At 37.8% G+C, this 21,603-nt stretch overlaps 1 protein-coding gene across 3 annotated transcripts in view; it reads right to left on the bottom strand.

Moving 5' to 3' along the window:
- WWC3 (WWC family member 3) overlaps positions 1-21,603 on the bottom strand; it is a 106,686-nt gene that overhangs the window by 3,852 nt on the left and 81,231 nt on the right. For 2 of the 3 annotated variants that reach the window (XM_061459895.1, XM_061459896.1), the window contains 12 exons: positions 20,822-21,396; positions 15,147-15,267; positions 14,303-14,377; positions 13,202-13,288; positions 10,885-11,077; positions 6,951-7,118; positions 6,163-6,314; positions 5,259-5,418; positions 3,614-3,778; positions 2,230-2,322; positions 997-1,227; positions 126-253 (listed from right to left, as the gene is read on the bottom strand). In XM_061459895.1, coding sequence (XP_061315879.1) covers positions 126-253; positions 997-1,227; positions 2,230-2,322; positions 3,614-3,778; positions 5,259-5,418; positions 6,163-6,314; positions 6,951-7,118; positions 10,885-11,077; positions 13,202-13,288; positions 14,303-14,377; positions 15,147-15,267; positions 20,822-21,396 — 2,148 coding nt within the window. The remainder of the gene's footprint in view (positions 1-125; positions 254-996; positions 1,228-2,229; positions 2,323-3,613; positions 3,779-5,258; positions 5,419-6,162; positions 6,315-6,950; positions 7,119-10,884; positions 11,078-13,201; positions 13,289-14,302; positions 14,378-15,146; positions 15,268-20,821; positions 21,397-21,603) is intronic. The other variant, XM_061459894.1, reaches the window with a different exon arrangement.

The raw sequence follows: 21,603 nt of genomic DNA, 5'->3' as shown, positions 1-21,603 counted from the left end.
TCAATATAGGGTTAAAAATTAATAGCTATATAGAAGACACACAGAATTTAAGCTTAATGCTTCAGAGAGCTTTAACCTCTCGAACGAAATGTTGCTTTGCTATTTCAGTACACATTACCACTTACCTAAAAGTCTGCACCTGAATAGGCTCCTTCTGATTTTGCCCACGCAACTGGTATATTTCCTTTGATGCTTTCTTCAGCATCTTTTCAGCTGCTTGCTCTTGGTGATGTTCAAATTTGGTCTGTCTGGTCTGAAAATAAAAATATAATGGTTAAAATGATCATGTGAATAAATAAAACACAAGAATTAATATCCAGGCTAAAATAATGAATTTTTTGCCCACTCACCATAGTAAACCCACACAAATACATTGTCTGAAATAGCTGATCTATAAATTCAAAATGCTGACAGTGTTGTTTCATTTCCTAATGCTCTTCAGACATACATGTATTAAATTTCTGAAATTTACTGCTAATAGATCTGCCAAACCAGACCTCAGAATAAATTTAGGCTCACTCTTCCTCTCTGATAATCCAATGACAAATTCTGTTTGTTGTGCAGTTTTTGTCACTTTTTGCCTATAACTTCTTTCTCCAACAGGGAAAAAAAAAAACAACAAAAAAACATCACATACTTAGGGAACATTCCAAATACCTGTAAATATTAAAGATCTAATTAGCAATTACTTCTTTCAAAGATCAGAAGGAAATTATTAAAGTTCCAATAATAAATATCTAAAAAAAACCCCAAACTGAAACAAAAAGTGTCATTGACAAAGAGTGTCATTCTCCAGTAACTGTCCTGAAATAAATACACAGTTTGGTAATAATTGATGCAATTGTTACTAGTATTGTGCTAACTTCAAGACTATATAAGCAACATACATTGTTTGAAGTTCTGTAAAAACAGCTCTTTAGACATCTTGTCTCTATTAAGCAATTTTGAAATCAGAAGTTTATGAACATGCTGAGTGCTCATCTCGTGTTATCATACCTGCCTTTCTGCTTCCTTCAACAAGTTTCGGAATCGCTCATCCCGAAGGACCCAGTGGGGCAGATCTGTCTGCCCTCTGAGTTGGGCATCTTCCAGACGCTGTCTCAACTCTCTTAAAACGCATATCTCCTCATTCAGCTGTCTCTGTCTAGTTCTGGATGCCTGGAGATCCAGCTCCAGGTCTAAGGATGTCCTTGCCATAAGCTCAGCCAAAGATGATCTGCAGGACTGTTGAGTTATTAGGATTCAAATAAAATGCACAATATATTACTCTCAACATGGTCTATCTTTAGCTATATAGAACATACATTTTCAGTACACTTCACACACAAAGGCTTTCTTGACACAAAGTTTTGATGACATTATTTACATCCCACAGTGAAATTCAGCTTACTAGCTGTAGGGCTTTTCTGTACCATACATAAACTTTTTCAACTAATGTTCCTATTACTTCCTTTTTTTGGCTTATAACTATTTAACTAATTTATGATTACGAACTAACTTTTCATGCTACGATGACACAAGGGATACAATATGAAAAACTCAAATGGAGTCATGATGTCAGAAAATATTGTACTGAGCAAGATTCCCCTTTTAGAGGGCTTTATTCAATACTGATTTTAAGGTACCTTCTGAATCAAAACTGGAGGCACGGTTGTCTACTTGCCTACCCCAGCAAGAAATTCTGCTGACCAGACTAAACTGCATGCAGTTTTTATACACGGCATTAATGCTTTACCTGCCCTTCTCTGCCCTCTTATTCAGCAGTGTGCAGGGTGACATGGAGGCAAGAGAACAAATTAACTTATTCATTCCTGAATAATTAGGCCTCAAATACTATAGCTTGCTAGGCTGCATGGAAGGGGAGCTGAATGTTTTGCATCACATTGACACGCAGTTCTCTCAGCATGCACCCTGCATCATAAAATTAGATTTTAAAGTAACAGGCTTTACATCTAAATCAATATTAATTCAGTCCCCATTAAACTAATTTTTGTTTGCCTCTTTTTCTCCTCCTCAATAATTGTTCACAACTATATTTCACTCTCTATGTTTCCGCTTAAAAAACCCAAACCAAATCCAAAAAGGTACCCCTCCCCTTATTACATTACAGGAGCCTTATACATGTCTGAAAAACTGCAAAATGTACCTGCAGACAACTAAAGCTCAGCTAGAAAAGTACCACTGCTCTAGCAACTTCGTGAAAAGCAAAAACAAGTTTCCAAAGTATACCTGCTTATACCGTAGAGTACGCCTCTCCAATGTGTTCCGGACAAAAGGGGATTTCCTTGGCAGAGTTGAACTGTCACTGTCACTGCGATACAGCTGATTAAAAAAGATATTGAAAAGATATGGCTTACGAGGTCATCTACATTAAGAAATTTGTATTTTTTTTTCTTCTGCTTGTGAGATTTTTTTTTTAATTCATTGGAACTGTCTTGTTTTAAGCAACTGTTTTTTTCAGCTTTACTGAAAATATAATAGTGCTCATGCTGTATAGTTACAATAATTTAAGAAAGTTTAAAAACCATCAATGTTTTACAGCTAAGTTTCATCAAACATTCTATTACATGTTCAGGACAATGTGACCTAAAAAAAAAAAAAAAAAAAAAAAATACAACAACAGGGGAGAGAGCAGTTAAAGGCACTTATATTTCTTCTTAAAGCACTTACGATCGTGGGCACAAACAACAGCCTTCTACTTTTTCCCTCATCTCTGATTTTAAGTAAATTCAGATTAAGTGAGGATGTTTAACAATCTTTTCCTTCTTGCACTACCTTTCTTCTGGTGTGTGAGGGTGCTTTACTCAGATTCTCTACATAACAAACAGATATGGAATCCAGAAACCCAACTGAAGAATATGAAGGGTGCACTGCATGCAATGCAAATAAGAAAGCAAAAATTGGTTTAGGAACATGAATAAAAGCTAAAAATCATTACTGTGCCTTTAAACTCAAGCTCTCAAAAGCTTATGAACAAGCACAAATAAAGCTATGTGCATTCCACCAATATTGCAAATTTGCATTGATCTGCAATACCGTGAACCAGCTGCTTATAGGCCTTTTGCCATTGAACACAGCAATCAGCTAACATAAGCTTAGAAACTGTTGTGCTGATCAATTACTTGAACCAATGCAGCTCGGAATCCAAGATCCCACTGTAACAGGCACCCTATGACTGACATTCATGTCAGCAACTAGTCGTAACAGTATTCACGCAATAACCCTAAGATGATGCATTCAGTCCCCTATCCCAAAATCTTACATACCTGAAAGTCAAATGTGGCTTCTAAGCCAACTGTTTATACATTAGACAGCACTGTACCTCTATAAAATCAATCACTCTAGCTTAACATCTAAGGATGTCAGAGAAAGAGCTTATTATCTTATTTGCCACAGATTCTTAGTTTAAATGAAGTAAATTCAGGTTTAAACTCTTAAAAAGAATCAGGGAACCTCCTCCCCACTGCAATATTTAAATGCAATGAAAGATTATTCATTAGTATTAAAAAGCAGCATATGTTCCTTATAAATGTAAGATAAGAAATTATCAAAAAAAGTACAAAATACTTGTGTGGAGGCCCTTTCTCTCTCCTTCTTTTTAAGCCTTACTCACCCTGCAAACATATTGACTTCGTGCTCCAGGCGAGAAGGTCTGGGAACGAACAATAGTGCTGCTGCGAACAAAAGCAGAACCCCGTGGCCTGCGGCTAGTTCTCTCTTTTGGAAGAATAGCAACTTCTTCAGGAAACAGATCCTCAGTGTTAGTTTCCTTATCCACCTAAAATTTCAATGAAGGAAAAATTATTATTTCTTCCTTATTTTTTCTCTCTCACCAAAAACAATCAGGTATTTCAACAATATCAAAAGTAAACAATTTGCCCTGCTAGGTTCAAGCTTTAATGACCACTGAGAACTGAGGATGAATCACATTATTTTTAAAAACAGTTCTAAAACTAGGCCATTCAAAAGTATAAGAATACCTTTCAGAAGCCTTTGCTACAACAGTAAAAATTATCAGATGCATTTGTAACGTGAATCATAGATGCAAACTGTAAGGACTGCATCTAGAATTAGCAACTGGGCATTAACCAAGCCATCACCGGATCTCCAGCCTCAACAGAAGAAAACAGAGCCACCTTTCTATAAGCAAGGTGACTTCTGAAGGAAACAGCCACCTTAAAACTGGAGGAAGTCAAATGACAGAATCACAGAATGGTTTGGGTCAAAAGGCACTTAAAGATCATCTAGTTCCAACCTCCCCTGCCATGGGCAGGGACACTTCTCACTAGGCCAGGCTACCCAAAGCCACCTCCAACCTGGCCTTGAACACCTCCAGGGCTGGGGCCAGCCACAGCTCCTCTGGGCCACCTGTTCCAGTGCCTCGCCATTCTCATAGTGAAGAATTTCTTCCTAGCATCTTATCTACCCTCTTTCAGATTAAAAGCCATTCCCCCTTGCACTATTATTACATGCCCTTGTAAAAAGTCCTTCTCCAGCTTTCTTGTAGACCCCTTTAGGTAGTGGAAGGATAAGGAAAAGAAACTCAACAAAAAGGATCTGAGAGACTGTTGAAACAAAGATAAAAGAACACTAAAATATTCAGAAATACAGACAACATATGCTACTCTAGCAAAGCTTCCAAATAAGATAATTCACTCTTCGACAGGAGGTGTAATCTCCCCTAAAGGCAATACAAACGGCCTATGTTCCTCTGCTTCAATGGAAATATGCTGATTTCAGCTTGTTTGGGATTAGTTTCAATGTCTCATCTCTTGAATACAAAAGATTTTAAATACATCACTTTCAGCGCAATTGTTCTGAAAATTTCAGCTGTATTTACTGTAACACTGAAATGGCAATGCAAGTCATAAAGCAGTAAGCTTCTTTCTTCACAATTCCTTCAAATTTTCTTATTTTTAAGAGCACTGGAATTCAATCATATCATCTTCTGTTAAAATTTCATGTCAACGCAGACATTGATGCAAATGTGTATTTACAGATTAAAGACCACAGTAAAATTAGCTTGCTTTTGATATAAAAAAACTAATTCTGCCAGAAATAATTAGAAAGCAAATAAAATACCCCCAGCCCTAAAGAGCATACTTTAACAACTTTAAAGGCACACCACTGCGATGAAGCCATGCTCATATAACGTTTCTGATTGTTTTCTGTCTTGATCAATTCAGACTCAAACTCAAGGAGCAGCAGTAACACACTCTGTGTGCGCCAGCCAGTGTGGCATTGTCTTCTCTCATTACCTTTAGTGGCAGAGGCTGCATTTTTCCAGAACTGTACTGGCCTGCTTGAGCTGCAAACGTATGTCCAGCTAACGAATCCCCGCAAAATGGCTCTGGATAAGGAGGACTAGTCTGGGTACAATTACTGCATCCACTGTCAACAGATTCTGCTTGCCAACTCCTAAAATCAGAACATCACAAGAGTGTTGTAGGTATTAAAAAAAACATGCAGTTATACATCATGTTTATATATTTCATTATCCAGGACAGTTTAAGAGTATTATTTCTCCAACAAAAATACAGAATTTTCAAAGGGAGAACATACCCCACTTGCATTTCTGTAGATGCAGACAAGCAAACACATTTCATGCCAAAAAAAACACCAAACAAACCCCAAAACCCCAAAAAAACATGTTCCCTAATTTTCTAAAAGTCTATGCTCTGGTCTTCATAAAAAAGAAAATAGTAACAAAAAGAACAACACAACTCATGTAACAAACTAGGAGTATTATTAAATGGTGAAACAGCATTGTAACAAACCCTGAAATAGCAAAGAGCTGTGCTGCATGCTCTCTCTGTAAGCACTGCAATGCATATATTTGCCATTTTCCAATGTCCACACAAAATTTTATTTTTTAGTACAGTGCTGTTACAAACCCATTACAGTTGCCTCCTTAGCAAAGTTTGTTTGACATTAATGTTTTCCCACTCCCCAAATTCCAAGTCCTCTAAATTCAGGCAGCTACTTAAAGATGGTTTTCTCCTGTTTGCACATGATCACATAATAATAGAATTTTATACTCTTAACACTAACCAGAAGCAGATCTCTGAATAAGGACCTGTGGTTTCTCCTGCTGTATTTCAGACTATACCCACAACCTAAATATAATTCGGATGTTTGGTGAGGTATTTAAACTAGTTTTACCTTTCTGATATGGCTTCTGCCTGGTCTTCCTTTCTTTCCATCTCCAGGATTTCCTCCTCTGTGTACTCCAGTTTCACTCTCTCTTCTGCTAACTCTCTCTCAACTGCTTCCAGCTGAGCAGTGGTCCTGGCTAAAAGGGCTGTCACTGCATCCTGAAAAGTAAAAGAGACTTCAAATAAAACTGAGCAAAGTAATGTATTTAATGTATACCACTGAGAGAAACCAAAACAAAACCATGGACTTTTTTTTTTCAAGAAACATACAAGTAAACAAAATCTGTCCTGAATATTAATGATCAAAAAGTATGTGGTGGTCCATGTGTGCAATTTGTCAGAGAAACCAGGCAGAGTTTATCTCTCTGTGCATCATCCAGCAAGCTAGGTCACAAGACACCTCTGGAGGTCACCTAGTCTGATGTCCTGCCCAAAGCAGGGACAGCTTCATAGCTACATCCAGTTGCCCTGGGCCCAGCCAAGGGCTGAAAATATCTCCAAGGATGGAAACTGTACAGCCTTTCTTGACAACCTCTTGAAGTGCAGTGGCAGAAATTTTTAACAGATTTTAGTTATTTAGACTGGAACTGTGCATACAAACATATACAGAATACAATTTCAGTCACCTGTCCAGACACGATCTAGCTTTTAATGATTAAAATCCAGTTCTTGCCACAAGAGCCAAATTAAGGTACCACCTTCTGTGTACCTCAAAAACAAGCTGCACCTGAGATTAGATCACAACCACTCACTAAGCAGGTCAAAGTAAACGTATCACTTTTTTCAGAGCCATACTGTTTTAACTGTAGTTACATTTCCAGAAGACCGGGGAATACTTTCTTCACACTGGTTTTTGTTCTTTGCTCTCTGGGGGTCTGAACCAGTGAAGATCTGAACAGTATACCAGTGAAGCTGCATCTCACCAGAACTCTCTGCATCAGTCATGTTTATCTGAGCAATGCCCTGTAAAAAACAAGAATCATTGACCACAATAAGGCAAACATACTCTTGAAATGAGAAGGTGTCTATCTTGCGGTATATTTTAATTATAGTGTAAACCCTCCACTTTATAAAACTTTAACAGCATCTCTTAAAAAGATACAGTTTTTTCTGTTGTGTTATCATATCTAAGATACTGAATTTCTTGGCTCTTGACAACTCCCAGGAAGGATAAGAGTAGATATTAAATTTTTTTAAGTTGAAATATAAAATTTCCATGACTGATGTAGATATGATTGTTAATATTTTATTAAACAACCTTCTTAATTACATATCTGATTTCAAATTAATATTACTTCAACAGCATTACTTGAATCTGTGTTCCTCTGAGAGACCTATCTTCTGAGATACCCTTCCATTCTCTGGTCCTCAGAGTCATCTTCCAGAGGGGAAAAAGAAAATATGTTTTTCTTCCTGTATATCGTAAGGTAGTCAAATAGGCCATAAAGACATTTTTCTACCTTCCAAGCCACCCTTACATCTCCCTTACATCCTTACATTCAGGTGAAAACAGGTTCAATGGAGGCTTCCAACTAAAAGTATTCCTACATTAAAGAATCCCTACTCCATCTGACAACAGTCATGTAGGAAATTTCTGTGTGGTGACCTAAATGAAAAACAACTGTGAGCAAATCCATGCTCTTTTTTTTTTTTTTTAATCCATTCACTAGTTGGACCAAAACAAACAGCTGGATGTAATGATTCTAATTGTAAAGGCAGTAGGAAACGCATGCAGAAAACTCTGCTCGACTTTAAGTAGGTAAAGAAACAGTTAATTAGAAAAGAATAACAACAAAAATCTTTGTATTGTTTTTCCAAGATTTTTGTTCCCTGGGGCTCTGTTTAAACAGAGGTATAAAGGACAATGGAGAAAAGTTTCCGGAAGCAGCAAAATAATGCGTATCACAATACAACATGTTACTGAGATACTGGAGGTTACAGAGATGCCTTTCATATATATAACAGAGATGTCTTCTAATTATCTACTTGCTTTGACACAGGGTAATAAAGAAACATGTCAAATAAGTTACACTTATTGCATCAGAGCTGGGAAAGACATGCCCGGTCTAGTTTCAGAGGAAGAAGGTAAAGCTATTTTCCTGTCATCAATACTGGAAAAAACATATATTGACTTTTAGGATGTCCGACACTGCCCTACAGATTGCATTTATTAAGCAGTTAAGAAGGCCAAAGAAGCTGTTACTACAAAGTGAATCACTAAATGGGGAGAAAATCACCAACAAACCCTATTAAGACTAGTGAATATTTCACCTCCACCTCAACATCTGGAGCTCACTCAGAAGGATGAAGGCATCCAGATGGGTCTGCTAGCTGCCTGTCACATGACTGTTCTGATGTGTTAACAACTTGGATGGTGGAATAAGTGAAACTATTTATGAATCTCTCGGTGATGTCAAACAGAAGAATTGTGAAATTTATGAGGAAAAGATCAGAATTTAAAATTATGTTAAAAAATAACAAACTGAAAAAAGAAAAGTTACAGTCTAGAAGAATTCAAATAAATTAAGACACAGGGAAGAACTGGTTTGTCAGGGCTGTAAAAGATGAGAAACTGAGAGTGAAACAGCAATGTCATGTGATTACAGGAAAGGCAATCACGTTTCTTTGACATGAGCCATATATGCTAATCACGGAAAATAACAACTCCCTTATTCTCAACATTGATGAGGCCAACAGGGAAGAAATAAGCCAACTTAATGAAGCACAGTTTCAGAAAGCTGTAAGAAAACAGAAAAAGATCTTTCAGCAAGGCAGGGCATGTGAATAAAAGTTTGAGGGAATGGAAAGACAATTCCACAAGTTTAGTAGACTTAGTTCTCTATGTAAGTGAAGTTCAGAACACTTTGCCAGAATTATTTTATTTTATTTTTCCCATTCCTTGTTATGTACAAATATTTCTGTAACTTAGGATAAAGTCCAACCTGGCTTCTGCATTTAGGAAAGCATTAAACTGGCACAATCTAATTGAAAAGAAAGCAGTCATCAAGAGCTTCAGAGATGTATGGATGACTAAATAGATGGAATCTCAGTGGAAGAGACTTTGAAAGACAGAGACCATCATGGCAGTTCCAGAGAGATGTAACAAATGATTTTGCAATTTGAGAAAATGCTGATTTACATAATAAATTTATAGCAAGAGGGCAACAACCTATTGTTTAAATATGTACTTCAATGTACCTACCTTAAGAACCATTGCATCGCTTCTCTCTTAAGTAGCATTGTTAACTTACTCCTAGAGTATGTTACCACCTACCGTGAACAAAGACATTTCTGACAAAACTACACTAAGAAAGAGAAAAAAAATCCTACCGACACAACCTGAAGACCTGTATTTTTTCTGCTAATTCAGTAGAAGCAGTTAAAATAAAAGCACCCTCGAATTAGATGCACTTGTGTCAATATAAGGATGCTTTACAGTGAAATAGCTGTTTTGCTTCCCAGAGGAAGAGGATATACCAGGGTAAAGCATTTTACACCAATATATCCAGCTTGTTCTTGAGATGCTATCTGTATCATTACGACGTAGTGTAAAAAAGACAAAACTTCTTACTGCATACAAGACCTTAAGTCCGCTTTTGCCAATGTTAAGGCCAGTGTTTATATAAGACACTACCTAGTTTTAAACATGGACTAACAAACACGCATTCTTGACCAGATTTGCTCAAATAAACACTTATTCTCCACAGTCCAGCATGACAGTGAGATGCCTGTACCTCTTAATTACTTTGATAGGCTTAAAATAAAAAAACCAACAAAGCATTTCACTAACCCTTTCAAACCCCTCACTGAAATGGCAGCCCATTCACTTCAAAATAGCCACATCATCCCCAAGACACATTTATTCAAGCACATTTATATTTGCAATAGCTAAATGAAGCTAACAACACATCTAAAGTTAATACAGTTAATATGTGTAACCTATTTAAACAATTGCCACATTTATTTGAATGTATCTAAATCAGATATATCTCAATCAGTTTCAAGCGAAAGGCTGGTCTAACAGAAACGCTCTTGGACCACTATTATCCAGTAACAAAGTTACCATTGATACAACAGCAGTCTTCTTTGCCTGCAGTTACAGCCATATAGCATGAACGGGTTTATATTTGTTACCTTTTTATTAGGAAATTTTTTAATAATACTGATTCATCATGTGTTACAGCCATGCAGAAATGGAAGTCTTGAGCACAGTGTAGTCTAAAAGCTGTCAGATAAAGGTTTTGGGGAAAGGTTTCATTTTTTACATAATGCTTTCCCTTCTTGCACCAAAATTTGGCAATGGCAGACTTTTCAACTTTCCCCACAGCTGGCATTTGTAAAAAAATGCATGAAATAAAAAGTTTACTCCTTATTTACTATATGCCACAGCAATGAATGTAAGCCTTATATCCATTTTCAACATGCCTCTGCAATGTACGACATTTAAGCAGTAGGAAAGTAAATGCTCCAACCCTCAACCTCTGCTAGTTCTGCCAACCACTTCCAAAACTTTATGCCAACCTAAATGTGCGTATTTCAACTTTCTAAAATTCCCACCTTTTTTGTTAACAGAACTATACTTACATTTGTGAACAAACAGACACATTAACATGTACACCAGCAATCCTTACAAAGAAAGTCTTCACTTTCTGTTTTTAATCTTAAAATTACTCTTCAAGTAACTTTAATTTCCCATACCAAATGGTTTTTAAGAAAAAGGACCACTTACCAATAATTCTTCTTGTTGCTGATGGTCAACTGAACAGATATACAGCTGCAGTGATTTTAATTTCAAAACACTTGAATGCACGGGGATTTGGAAAACTTCATTAAATATTAACGGAGTTTGGAATTCCAAAGCTCTAGAGCAGTAAGTGGTTGGTGTGCCTGACTCAAGTGGTGGCAAATAAACTCTCACATGACTGGGAACAGCAAAATAGACAAATAGCGTAATTCAGACAAAGAAAGCTATTTTGCATTTCTCAAAATCAAGCTAAGCAAAAACATCAATGCAACTTCTACTTTCAAGAATCAGCTCTGGGATCTCCTCATTACAGGAATTTATTTTGTATTCTTAACACGGACAATCTGCAAAGCTGGTTTGGAAATGCTCCCTTTTTTTTTTTATTTTTTTTTTATTATTTGGTTCTTCAGGAGAGGCACCAAGTAGCACTTGAGATGCCTTGAGGTATCCAAGGCATCTACACTGGGCTAGCAAATACGACACAGGATCTATGGGAGAGCTACAGCCTTCCCCTGAGCAGCAGCAGCTGGAGGCCAGGTGCTAAGCTATGCTATTTCAAACGGAAACACATGCCAACATTTAGGCTATTGAATTGCTCCATAAGTGTCACTGACCCATTTCTTCCTTCCACCCACTAAGCATACCTTCCTCTCCCTCCCCTTAAGAAACTCAGCACAAAAGGATGGCAAAAGAAAGCTGCTATCACTGCATCCATCTGCCATCCTAAAAAAAACACCAAAGTTAAATATATGGTACCATCTCATTTCAGACTCCAAAACACCTAAAAACCAAAACAAACAAAATATACAACCATTTTAATCTGATAGAAGGCAGCAGAGCTACTTGAGAAGTGTTCCTATGTTCTCCCTGCTGCTTTTCTAGCACCTGCAATAACCTGCTTTTTGCAACAGCTTCCTACAACTGTGTTGTGCACTAGATTAGAAAACTTGTCTGAGCTACCAAAAACCTTCCCAAAACCTCAAGATTAAAAAAAAAAAAAAAAAAAAAAAGTCAAACAAACCCAACCCAGCTCAGAGGCTCTCTCAAGTTGTCTACACTGCTGCATCAGTCAGCCAAACAGTTTCACATGCTGTAAAAAGGGAATGATCCAACTCCTCTGCTGCAGGTAACCTCCTCCCTGCTGCCCCCAACAACTGATTCAATGAATATACAGCTGCGTGGAGGAGTTCATTAAACTAGCTAAGAGCTTTTTCTTGTTTTGTAAGATAAAGCTTTTTGAATACTCAAATCAGCTGATCTGCGCTACAGCCATGCACTTTTTTTTATTCCAGCCCAGGTAGTTAACTAAGAAGGATGGGTAGTTAACTAAGAAGGATGAACGGCCTTTTTGAGAGTCATTTAGATGCCCAACTGCTTGATTACAAGCTCCAACAAACCCTCTAGAGAGATTTTTTTTCTTTGGTGACTCCACTTTCTTCAGATGATGCTTCTTTCTTTTCCTAATCACAAGGCAACATGGCTGAGTATAGCTCAACACTTTTTTCCCCTATCACGTGCCCTTGCACTCACACTGAAAACAAAGCAAAAGACCAACACTAATGCACTAACCTACAGGAAGAATTTCTACCTGAAGTTTTCAGCATTAAAAAGGTTAAGCATTCTCAAAGATCAACTCATTCAGTGAGATGTATGTCAATCTAACAAATCCCACAGAATGACTTATTTTACAATACAATGTTATCATACTTCCATTTTCCATAGTTTATAAACAACCTCTCCCAGAGATAAAGATCAACAATTTTCATGTGTTGAATTTCTTTAAAATATGTTAAGATACGTATCAGTAGATAAAATGGTGTTTTATGGCAACATTACCATTGTTTAAGAAACATATATTAGAATAAACTACGCAATGTTCTACATAATGTGACATGGAATTTGAAAAAAAAAAGCACAAGCTGCTATAGGCTAAAAAGAAAAATCACTGATTCTCAGCTAGTATTTATGCTAAAATTATATTCAGAGGGTGTTCCACAGATAATTCAAGGCCAGCTGTAATGGCCACAAATGTCTGCAAACTTTCCTGTGCATAATAAATATGTAAGAACATGGGTCATTAGAGACTATGCTTGTTATCTGACCATTATGAAAGAGGTTCTATAAAAGGGACACTGTGTCCATAAAATTAACCTTTCCCTCATGTAAACTACGACATGCTGTCTTCTCCAGAAATGGCTTAATTCTGCATGAAAGCAAACAAACCTATGGTATTTATGACCGTAAATACCATAGGAGGCACAAAACGAGCAATGATCAGATGTCAGGTGAAATTTAAACTTACATTTTACAGTTTTCTTTAACAACTAGACTAGTAAAGTTCTTCAGCTGCAATACATGGACTAACAGACATTCGCTTGCACTGTCATGCCTGGAAAATAAATTTCCTGTGTTAGTCACCAAGCATCAATATTTTGCTTAACAGCTAGAGATAATAAACTAAAAATTTTAAGAATGTAAAAGCACCTTTGCTGTTAAATCTCTTACACAAATCAGTTTAAATCAAAAACAATTACACATATCACACTCTGATAACAGAACATTATTATTAGCTACAGTAAGGAGCTTATCAGAACTAAGAGAATTAAACATTATCCAATTTGAAAAGAACAACAATCCTTACTGTAACTCTTGATAGTGAACAGGTTTTATAAAATACATTCCTTGGTTTCAACAGTTACACCATATGTATATACGTGTGTGTACACAAAATGTGTAATAACATATCAATTCCACTAGACAAAATCAGTGTGTTATTTTCATGGGTTAATGAAATTAAATAAAACCCTCTACTCTTTCACACAAATTTTGAAATGGAACTAACAAACCTGGGTGAGATTTGAAAACTGCCAAGCTTGGAAATTAATTTTCCAACACTTACGAGATTCCAGAGGGATGTTAAAGACACAACATCCTGCCACGCACTGCTATGATCTGTCTGTCCTCATGCTACTCCTAGTACCAACAACAGTATGCCCTAAGCACAGGATTTCAAAGCTGTATTTGGGAACTGTAATTGTATCTGTGTCTTCACCTGTGACTTTTGTAAGGTAATCCTCCTTTACCTGGAATAAAGAGATCTTGCTCAAAGAGACATATCCCTATATACATGTTCATACTAATGGCCCAGAGAATGAAAAGAAATCCTACTGAAAGAAGTAATGAAGGCTCTTTTACCAGCCAACACTGAAAAGAAACTAAATGAACTGTGGTTAAGTCACCAGCATTGAAGTGGCCTGTGACTGACTAACCTGTACATCCACTAAACTTGGCTGCCAGTTCAGAAGCTTCTTAAAACTATCGACTGCAGTTTAGTTTATTAAAAAGTTAAAAAACAAAGCCAAGAATCCTGAGTTGTCAGGGAGAAAGAGAAGTAAATACTCACAGAAATCCAACATGTATTTGTGGTTCTTCATTACTGGCAGCATCACCATAAACAGGCTCTTCCAGATCTTCATTTCTGCAGGAACAGAAAGTACAGTTAAACTACATACTGACCTAAGCTGTTAAAACATAATGAAACAAACAATTATTTTGTGATGTGTGGATATAAGCAATTGTTCGGCAATACGGGATGGACTGGTAATATAGAAAGAATTGAAATATCTATTTACAAACACACACAGAAGTAGCAATTCATTATTTTAAAAAATGAGGGTTTAGAATATGTCTTTCAAAACATTTAGGTTACTTTAATATTTATCCTGTCTTCCATTTCTCTTTAGCATCCTCAAAACCTTTTCTTCTCAGTTATTGTTTATTGTGTTAAAACAACTGTCTAAAGCAACAATCATCAATTCCATCCTTCAATCATTTGGTCAACCTACACATTTTCAGATTTTTAGCACTTCATGAATTTCTTCCTTGCATTTCTACTTTTATCACATACTACAAGGAATTGTAAGTCACACTGTGTATAATTTTATTTTTTTTATAAATGGTTGAAAGAAAATTACCGATTCATAACTAATAAGCTGAGAAAACTATCTTTCAAGGCAGAAGTGTATGGTGTTAAAATGTTAGAGGCAACAAAGCAAAAGGCACTTGGCACTTGAAAAGATGACAGTGAAACTGCATGTAAAAAGCTACTTTAAACGTGCAACCTAATATTTTTAGGTTACTAAGAATAAGCAATTTTAAAAGCCTATTCAGAAATTCACAACAAATTCTTTTGGACCATATAGTAGAACAGGAATATTTCCACCTTACTATGCATTTATACACCTGACCTTTTGCTTAAAGCTTCAAACACGCCACTGTCACTAGCCAGTGAATGATCTGAGAGGCATGCTGAAACTCGCCTGGCTCTCCTCTCCGATCTTCTACCACTGTCTCCTCGCAGAGTTACAGCTGTCGTGAAGAAAAGACAACATGAGCTCAAGGCAACCTCTTAAAAATTAAACAAGAAACATTTATTGCATCAAAACTGGTGGCAAAACAGCACAAACGCAGTTCATTGTTTTTCTCATCCAACTTAAAAACCTAAAATACAATTGACTGGAGATGTTATGTGGGAGAATTAAGGAAGGAAGTTTGTGGCTAATTCCTCTCTGACAAGACTTAGTGTAAACCAATTGCATTGTTACTAAATGCTTTTCTAGTAAAATAATCCCTCCTGAAGGAAGACTTACATTAATTCAACATATGTACACATGATATCCTAAACTTTTAACATTTACCTACTGAATGTACAATAGACTGAAAACAAACACAGAGACTAATTCTTTCAAGAAGTTATCAGATAACACAATGTGAGGTTTTGTTCTCATTTGTTTCCTAATAGAAAGTCTCAAAGCACATTGTTTATACCATCACATAATAGCAGCTTTTATTTACAGTCTGAGAGGCATTATCAAAAAGAACCAGTGCTTTCCAACTCACTCAGACCACTGTTCTTTCAAATTCTTCGTGAAAACTAGCTGGGAGAGGAGAAAGCAATATTCAACCCCCTCTTTCACCCTTCCCTGAATCACCAGCAACACCATAAATAGCTAACTCAGCAATCATTTTCATGTTTAAGCGTAGTAACAAAAATGATGTATAACATCAGGTTTTGCACAGGCAAGTAGGTATAGCAGCTACCAATCCTTTAACGTACATGCACAAATAGTAATGCTCAAGAATTGGTTAGGTAGGGTTTTGATCCTTCAATGATAGCTTCTAACTTGAAATTGTTTTCCTTCAAATCCCAGAGAGAACCATTAAATGGAGTTGTGGAAGACCAGTTTCTTCACTGTGCAGTGAAGAGCTTTCACCAATTTGCCCTTCTTTTGCCTAAGGCTCAATGATTATCCTCAAAGCAGAAAAGCAGTGTCAGAGATGTCAATTTAAAAATGGAGAAAGCATCTTACTTGCTTCTACTCAAGCTCAGAAACTCAAACAGCATGGAAGCATTCACAGTCTCAGCAGACAGCATTTGGAGTGACAGTAGCACAGGGCACACCACACTGGACACAAGCACCAGCTGACATTTATAGCTTACTGCCCCCAACTAAGAATGAGACACGTCTTACTCAAAGTAAAAACTTGTCAAATACCTCTGTTACACACTATCTTAAGGCACCAAAAATCAAATGCTAGTACCTAACCAGTAAGTTTCCTTCAGCAGAAGGCCAGCCCATGGCCTGAGGTCCACCTGCAGAGCCTAGCTGAGGTACCGACAGTGAGCAAACCCCCTGCATGGGACCCATCTCACCGTGCACCTAAGCACCACCAGGACAGGACATCAGGGCTTGAAGCCTGATATAAATTCCCCCCAGATTAACACAACCATGCCACTGCTCTCAACAGAAGTGTGTGGGTAGATTAGATTTAACCCACCGTGGAACTGGCAGACAGGATGCAGCCCTACAGACCTCCCCTCCAAATTCAATGAAGGATTTAGTCAGCTTCAGCTATGCAAGAAATTAATCTGCTGACCAGGAACAGCCCAATCTGCATTTGTTTCTGTGCCTGGAGAAAGAAACATCCTCCCCACCCCTCCAATTACAGCATCCCACCCTTACTGTACACCACACATCATGCAGTACTACTTGTGTCATGCTTACCACATAGGAGAGCCAAGTTCAAGCTAGCTCACAGAAAGCAAAGAAACTGTATTTGGTGAGCCCACCTCTGAGTTCTGTCACTAGTATTTATGCAGAATAAAAAGTAGCACTCTTAGAGACATATCTTAATGTGGAAGTTTCCCAATAACTTTACATCACTGGAAAGAGGCTGAACTTCACAAAATTGATTTAAGTTTTGTATGAAAGTGCCTCCATTATTTCTGTACTAATTTCAACAAGTTACAGTAGGATGACTGCTTTTTTGTAAATAGGCCTCTGGCTCACCCCTCTCTGTGAACACTTTGTATAGATTTAATGGATGAAAGACCTCCAGGGCTCTCTCCTTTGGAGGTTCATGTTCTTAATTTGCCTGGAAAGAAAAATTGATCTGAAGCACCAATATAAACTCATGAAAAACTGGCATGTTACAACAATGTTGTAACTTGACAACAATTTGCTCACTGCCTAGAGGCCATGCAAGCATTTGATAACATCTGGGCAATCCCAGTGAATGTGGGAGAGATGCAAACACCAAAACATGCCCTTGACATAAAATTAAAAAAAAAAGAAAAAAAGAAGTGTCAGCAGGAAAAACTGGTCAAGAAATACCAGATCTTATTTTAAACAGAACAAGGTACACCGCATGTTGCAGACCTTCCAATGCCTGAAGCTGAAGAACTGTTCAAAAATAAAGTTTCTATTATAGACAATTACCTGTCATTTCCTTATTTAAGTAACAAAATCAGCGAACGATATATATGAATTTCCAGAACTACTAGGTGCCAAACCTTGACAAGTATCAGACAGCCCCAATTAAAAGAATGTTCTCAGGTATCATTAGCTAAAAAGTGAACTTCAAAGGAAATGCTGATGTCCAAGATTTCATTAGCTAAATAACACATAAGCATGTTTCACAAGCTTAGAAGATTACAAATACCACACATCAGCTCAAAATGCACTGCTACAAGAGTCAAACACTCATAAAAACTGAATCAGAGACACAAAGAGACCTTACCTACTGTGATGCTGTCAGACATTATTATAATATAACAAAGCTAAAGGTCACAGAACACTTTTTCCAGGAATTTAACTACAGGCATGAATGTATTGTTTAGTTGTCATAGCAAAAAACTTAAGTATGCCATAATGATTAAACAGATACAGCTCTTTAGATACACAATGTCAAACAAAATCAAATGTAGCAAAATCTCCTGTTTCTTCACATGCAACTCAAAACCCCACCAAGACCCCAAAAAACCAACACCACACAGAAAACCACACTGGAATTACAGGCAAAAACAGCACAGTAAGTAGTAATTCAGGTTCACTTACAGTGAATTTTTCTCTTGTGCCGCATGAGAAACAAGACAAAATGAAAAGTACACAATGATAAATCATCTTTTAGGTTTATGGCAATATTTTGCAAACAATAGATTATTTAGGCATTAAAGGAAACAAGCACTTGAAAGACTATTTTAGGATAGAAAGTAAGAGATAGTGAAGATATTAAGCCCAGTATTTTAATAACATGTTTCCTCCCACTCCCAGCTTTATAAATATGATGGATTTACTCTCCCAGGCATATTCATTCCATTCACACTTGTTAACATGTTTCACAGCATGTCCAAGATAGACTTAAAACGACAGATCAGCAACTGAATATCAAAACTGCAGGTCCTGAAGATCTCCTTGAACTTGCCCAAGTGTTGCTTCAGTGAGAAGTATGCGCAGTTTATTCAGTCTTAATCCTCCAGGCACCCAGAATTTGCAACTATTCCCTCATTTTGTTTCTAGTGAAGGAACAGGCAAAAAAGATCTCATTACTGTTTTCCAGCATCGCGTTATACTACCAGGCCATTGGGGGGCAGCAGCAAAGCACACTGCCCAGTACCTTAGTGAAAACCAGAACCCCTCAACACCCGGGGGTTCCCAAACTGGGATAGACAAGCTTGATGCTCTATCAAATTCTTCAAAACCAAGAGTACAAACTCAGAATTATTTCGAAATTCCATCTGCTACTTGCACACAACTATATTACAATTGCAAACCCACCAGCTAATGAGTGTGGAGCTCAATATAGTCATGACTCCAGCCAAAAATCAGAAATATTTCTGAAATTGTTTCAAACTGAAGAAAAACCAAACAAGAAACAAACAAACAAGCAAAAAGAAAAAAAAAACAACCAAACAAAAACCAAACCAAAACCAACCAACCATGAAAAGACACGACAGCCTGGATCCCTTTTAACCATACATTCTTCCTCAAAAAGGAACACAAAGCTCTCTGTTGTACACAGTGAAAAGTCTAACCCCTGACTAGGAGCTGGACACCACAGCAGTGACAGCAGGTAGCTGTTCTGCCAGAAGCTGTCAAAGAAATGTGAAATGTATAAAATGTGACAGAGAAGGGAGAAAAGGAAAAACCAAAGCAGGAACTTGACTCTCATCCTGTTTCAGACCAGGCCTTCACTTCTAGGAAACACGTACGAGCTATAAATGAACTACTACATATTTTCATTTACCACAATGGGTGAAGACATGCTGTGGTCTGACCTGAGGTTTAAAGAAAGCCTCAGGAAGCTTCTTCATGGCACTAATTTAAGCACAAGCTTACATGCTGGTCTCTGGAATTCTGTTTATTTTGGTCTGAAAGCTACAATATGGGCACTAGAAATGTTTACATCTAGAAAATACAAATTCTGCAGCAGTATGTTCTGGCAATGCCAGCTGCATTAAGGAAAGCAGGTGAGTCTAGACTCAAATGCTGTTTGAGCAATAATAGCTTTTTAGCATATTGGTGAAGTTTTGTTTTCAAAAACACAAAGCTGAAAGCTGTCAGTGCTCCTTCTCGTTATCACTTGACATAAGATTTTGGTAGGATAATACGATACCTTTGTGGTTATATTTCACATTACTCCTGACATGCTAAGTCCTGAATGCAACATTATACACAATTAAGAACACAGAATTCTGGGTATAAAAATGGGATGGAAATTATAATCTTCAATATTAAAAATATACTCGTAAAAGCCCTTCTCTACTAGTATGGTCTTATTAGAAATATGAGTAAGCCAACACACAAAAACTTCATCATGGAGGAATACTCGTTTTCGCTTTAACAGCAGTTCTTAATTTGATGGACTAAAACAGGAAAAGAAATGTCATGTGCCTTTATGATCAGGATTTTAAATGTTTGTTTTGTTTTCTAAAAAGGAAACTTTTTTTAAAAGTTTCCTTTTTTGATCTTTCTAATTTACATTTCTCAACTGTAGTGCCTCAGAAGCTTCCACCAATACAAACTAAAGCAAGTCTAACAACTTCACAGCCAAGCAGAAAAAGAAAACTCAACAGTATGTGTGCTGTGGTAACTGCACACATTGCTCCTCTACAATCATACAGCTCAGGTTCTCTGAGACAGCCACTCAAGCAGACATTGATTTTCGCACACACCCCCTGTCAAGGATGCTCCGTGGCTGACAAAGAACTCTATTCAGAAGTACAGTGCACCATGCACTCATGACCACCATGCAGCCACCTTCTGCTCCATTGCAGAACTTAAGACATGTGAACCTGGTCTGGGTTTGAATTCAGCATGGAGTGAGCCAGCCTTCAAGCACTGTCAGCAGCATCACCTCATGCCTGGTCTTGTGTTTGGCTTTTCGGGGGGGGGTGGGGGGGTGGGGGTGGGTGTGGGGGTGGGTGTGGTAGTTGGTAAACAACAAGTTCTTGGTTTTGAGTGATTAGTGGTTCATAGTATAGCAAGCCAAACTGAGAAACAATCTCTACTATGCCAATATGCTTAGGTCTGTGTAACATTTCCTATGATGATGTGACAAAATAGTATGTCCAGAAACTCACCTCCACCAGTTTGGACAGCAGTCAGCTGTGGTCCCATTTCTTGCAACACTTCATTGTCCACAGGGTAAGTGGACGTCTGAGATGAGCTCGTTCCTTGTGTATCATCATCGCCCAACACTGTGGTCTGAGCCCTGAGCATTTCCAGGGCTCCTATGCTCGCCATCTCCTCAAAACCTTCTGACATCTGAGCCAAGGGAGAATCTCGAGATGCAGAAAGAAACGGGGTATCCAGAGGCGAGCTTGGAGGGGACAACGATGACAAGGAGGACCGTGATGACAGGGATGCCAAGGACTGTGGGGTATCCAGAGACCTCCGGTGCTTATTGAAATTCGAGTGTCCAATGGGATCAGCGTATGGCACATCCTTTGTGAGAGACTCGAAGGGAATTATGTCAAAGCGTAGATGCTGCCCATAGTCTGTAACGCTGTCTGATTTGTCATACTGCGGAAGGCCATAGATGTCTGTGAAGCTGACCGAGCTGAGGGAGCCTCTGCTGGAGGCCAGGGATCCTCGACTGGAGGCCAGGGATCCCCTGCTGCTGCCAGAGGACATTGTGAGGGTGCTAGCTGACAGACTACAGCAGGCAAAGAAAGAGAAAACAGAAAAGGCCCTTTCAAACACAATCACATACACCAGCTCAGACATAAAAATGTCAATCCAGATTACACAAGGAATTTTACATGTATTCAGTACAGCAACACAGAGACATGATTTGGTATTTTAAAGTCTAGCTCTTGTCTCTTGCCCTGGTCTCCAGCACAGCCATGACTGGAACACTGCA

This window comes from Pezoporus flaviventris, unplaced genomic scaffold, assembly GCF_033815535.1.
Source record: "Pezoporus flaviventris isolate CSIRO_AGI_PZ_B2104156 unplaced genomic scaffold, CSIRO_AGI_Pfla_v1 ptg000030l, whole genome shotgun sequence".
Lineage (NCBI taxonomy): Eukaryota > Metazoa > Chordata > Aves > Psittaciformes > Psittacidae > Pezoporus > Pezoporus flaviventris.
Note: the sequence above shows the minus strand (reverse complement) of the source record. Positions and strands in the feature narration are given on the sequence as shown.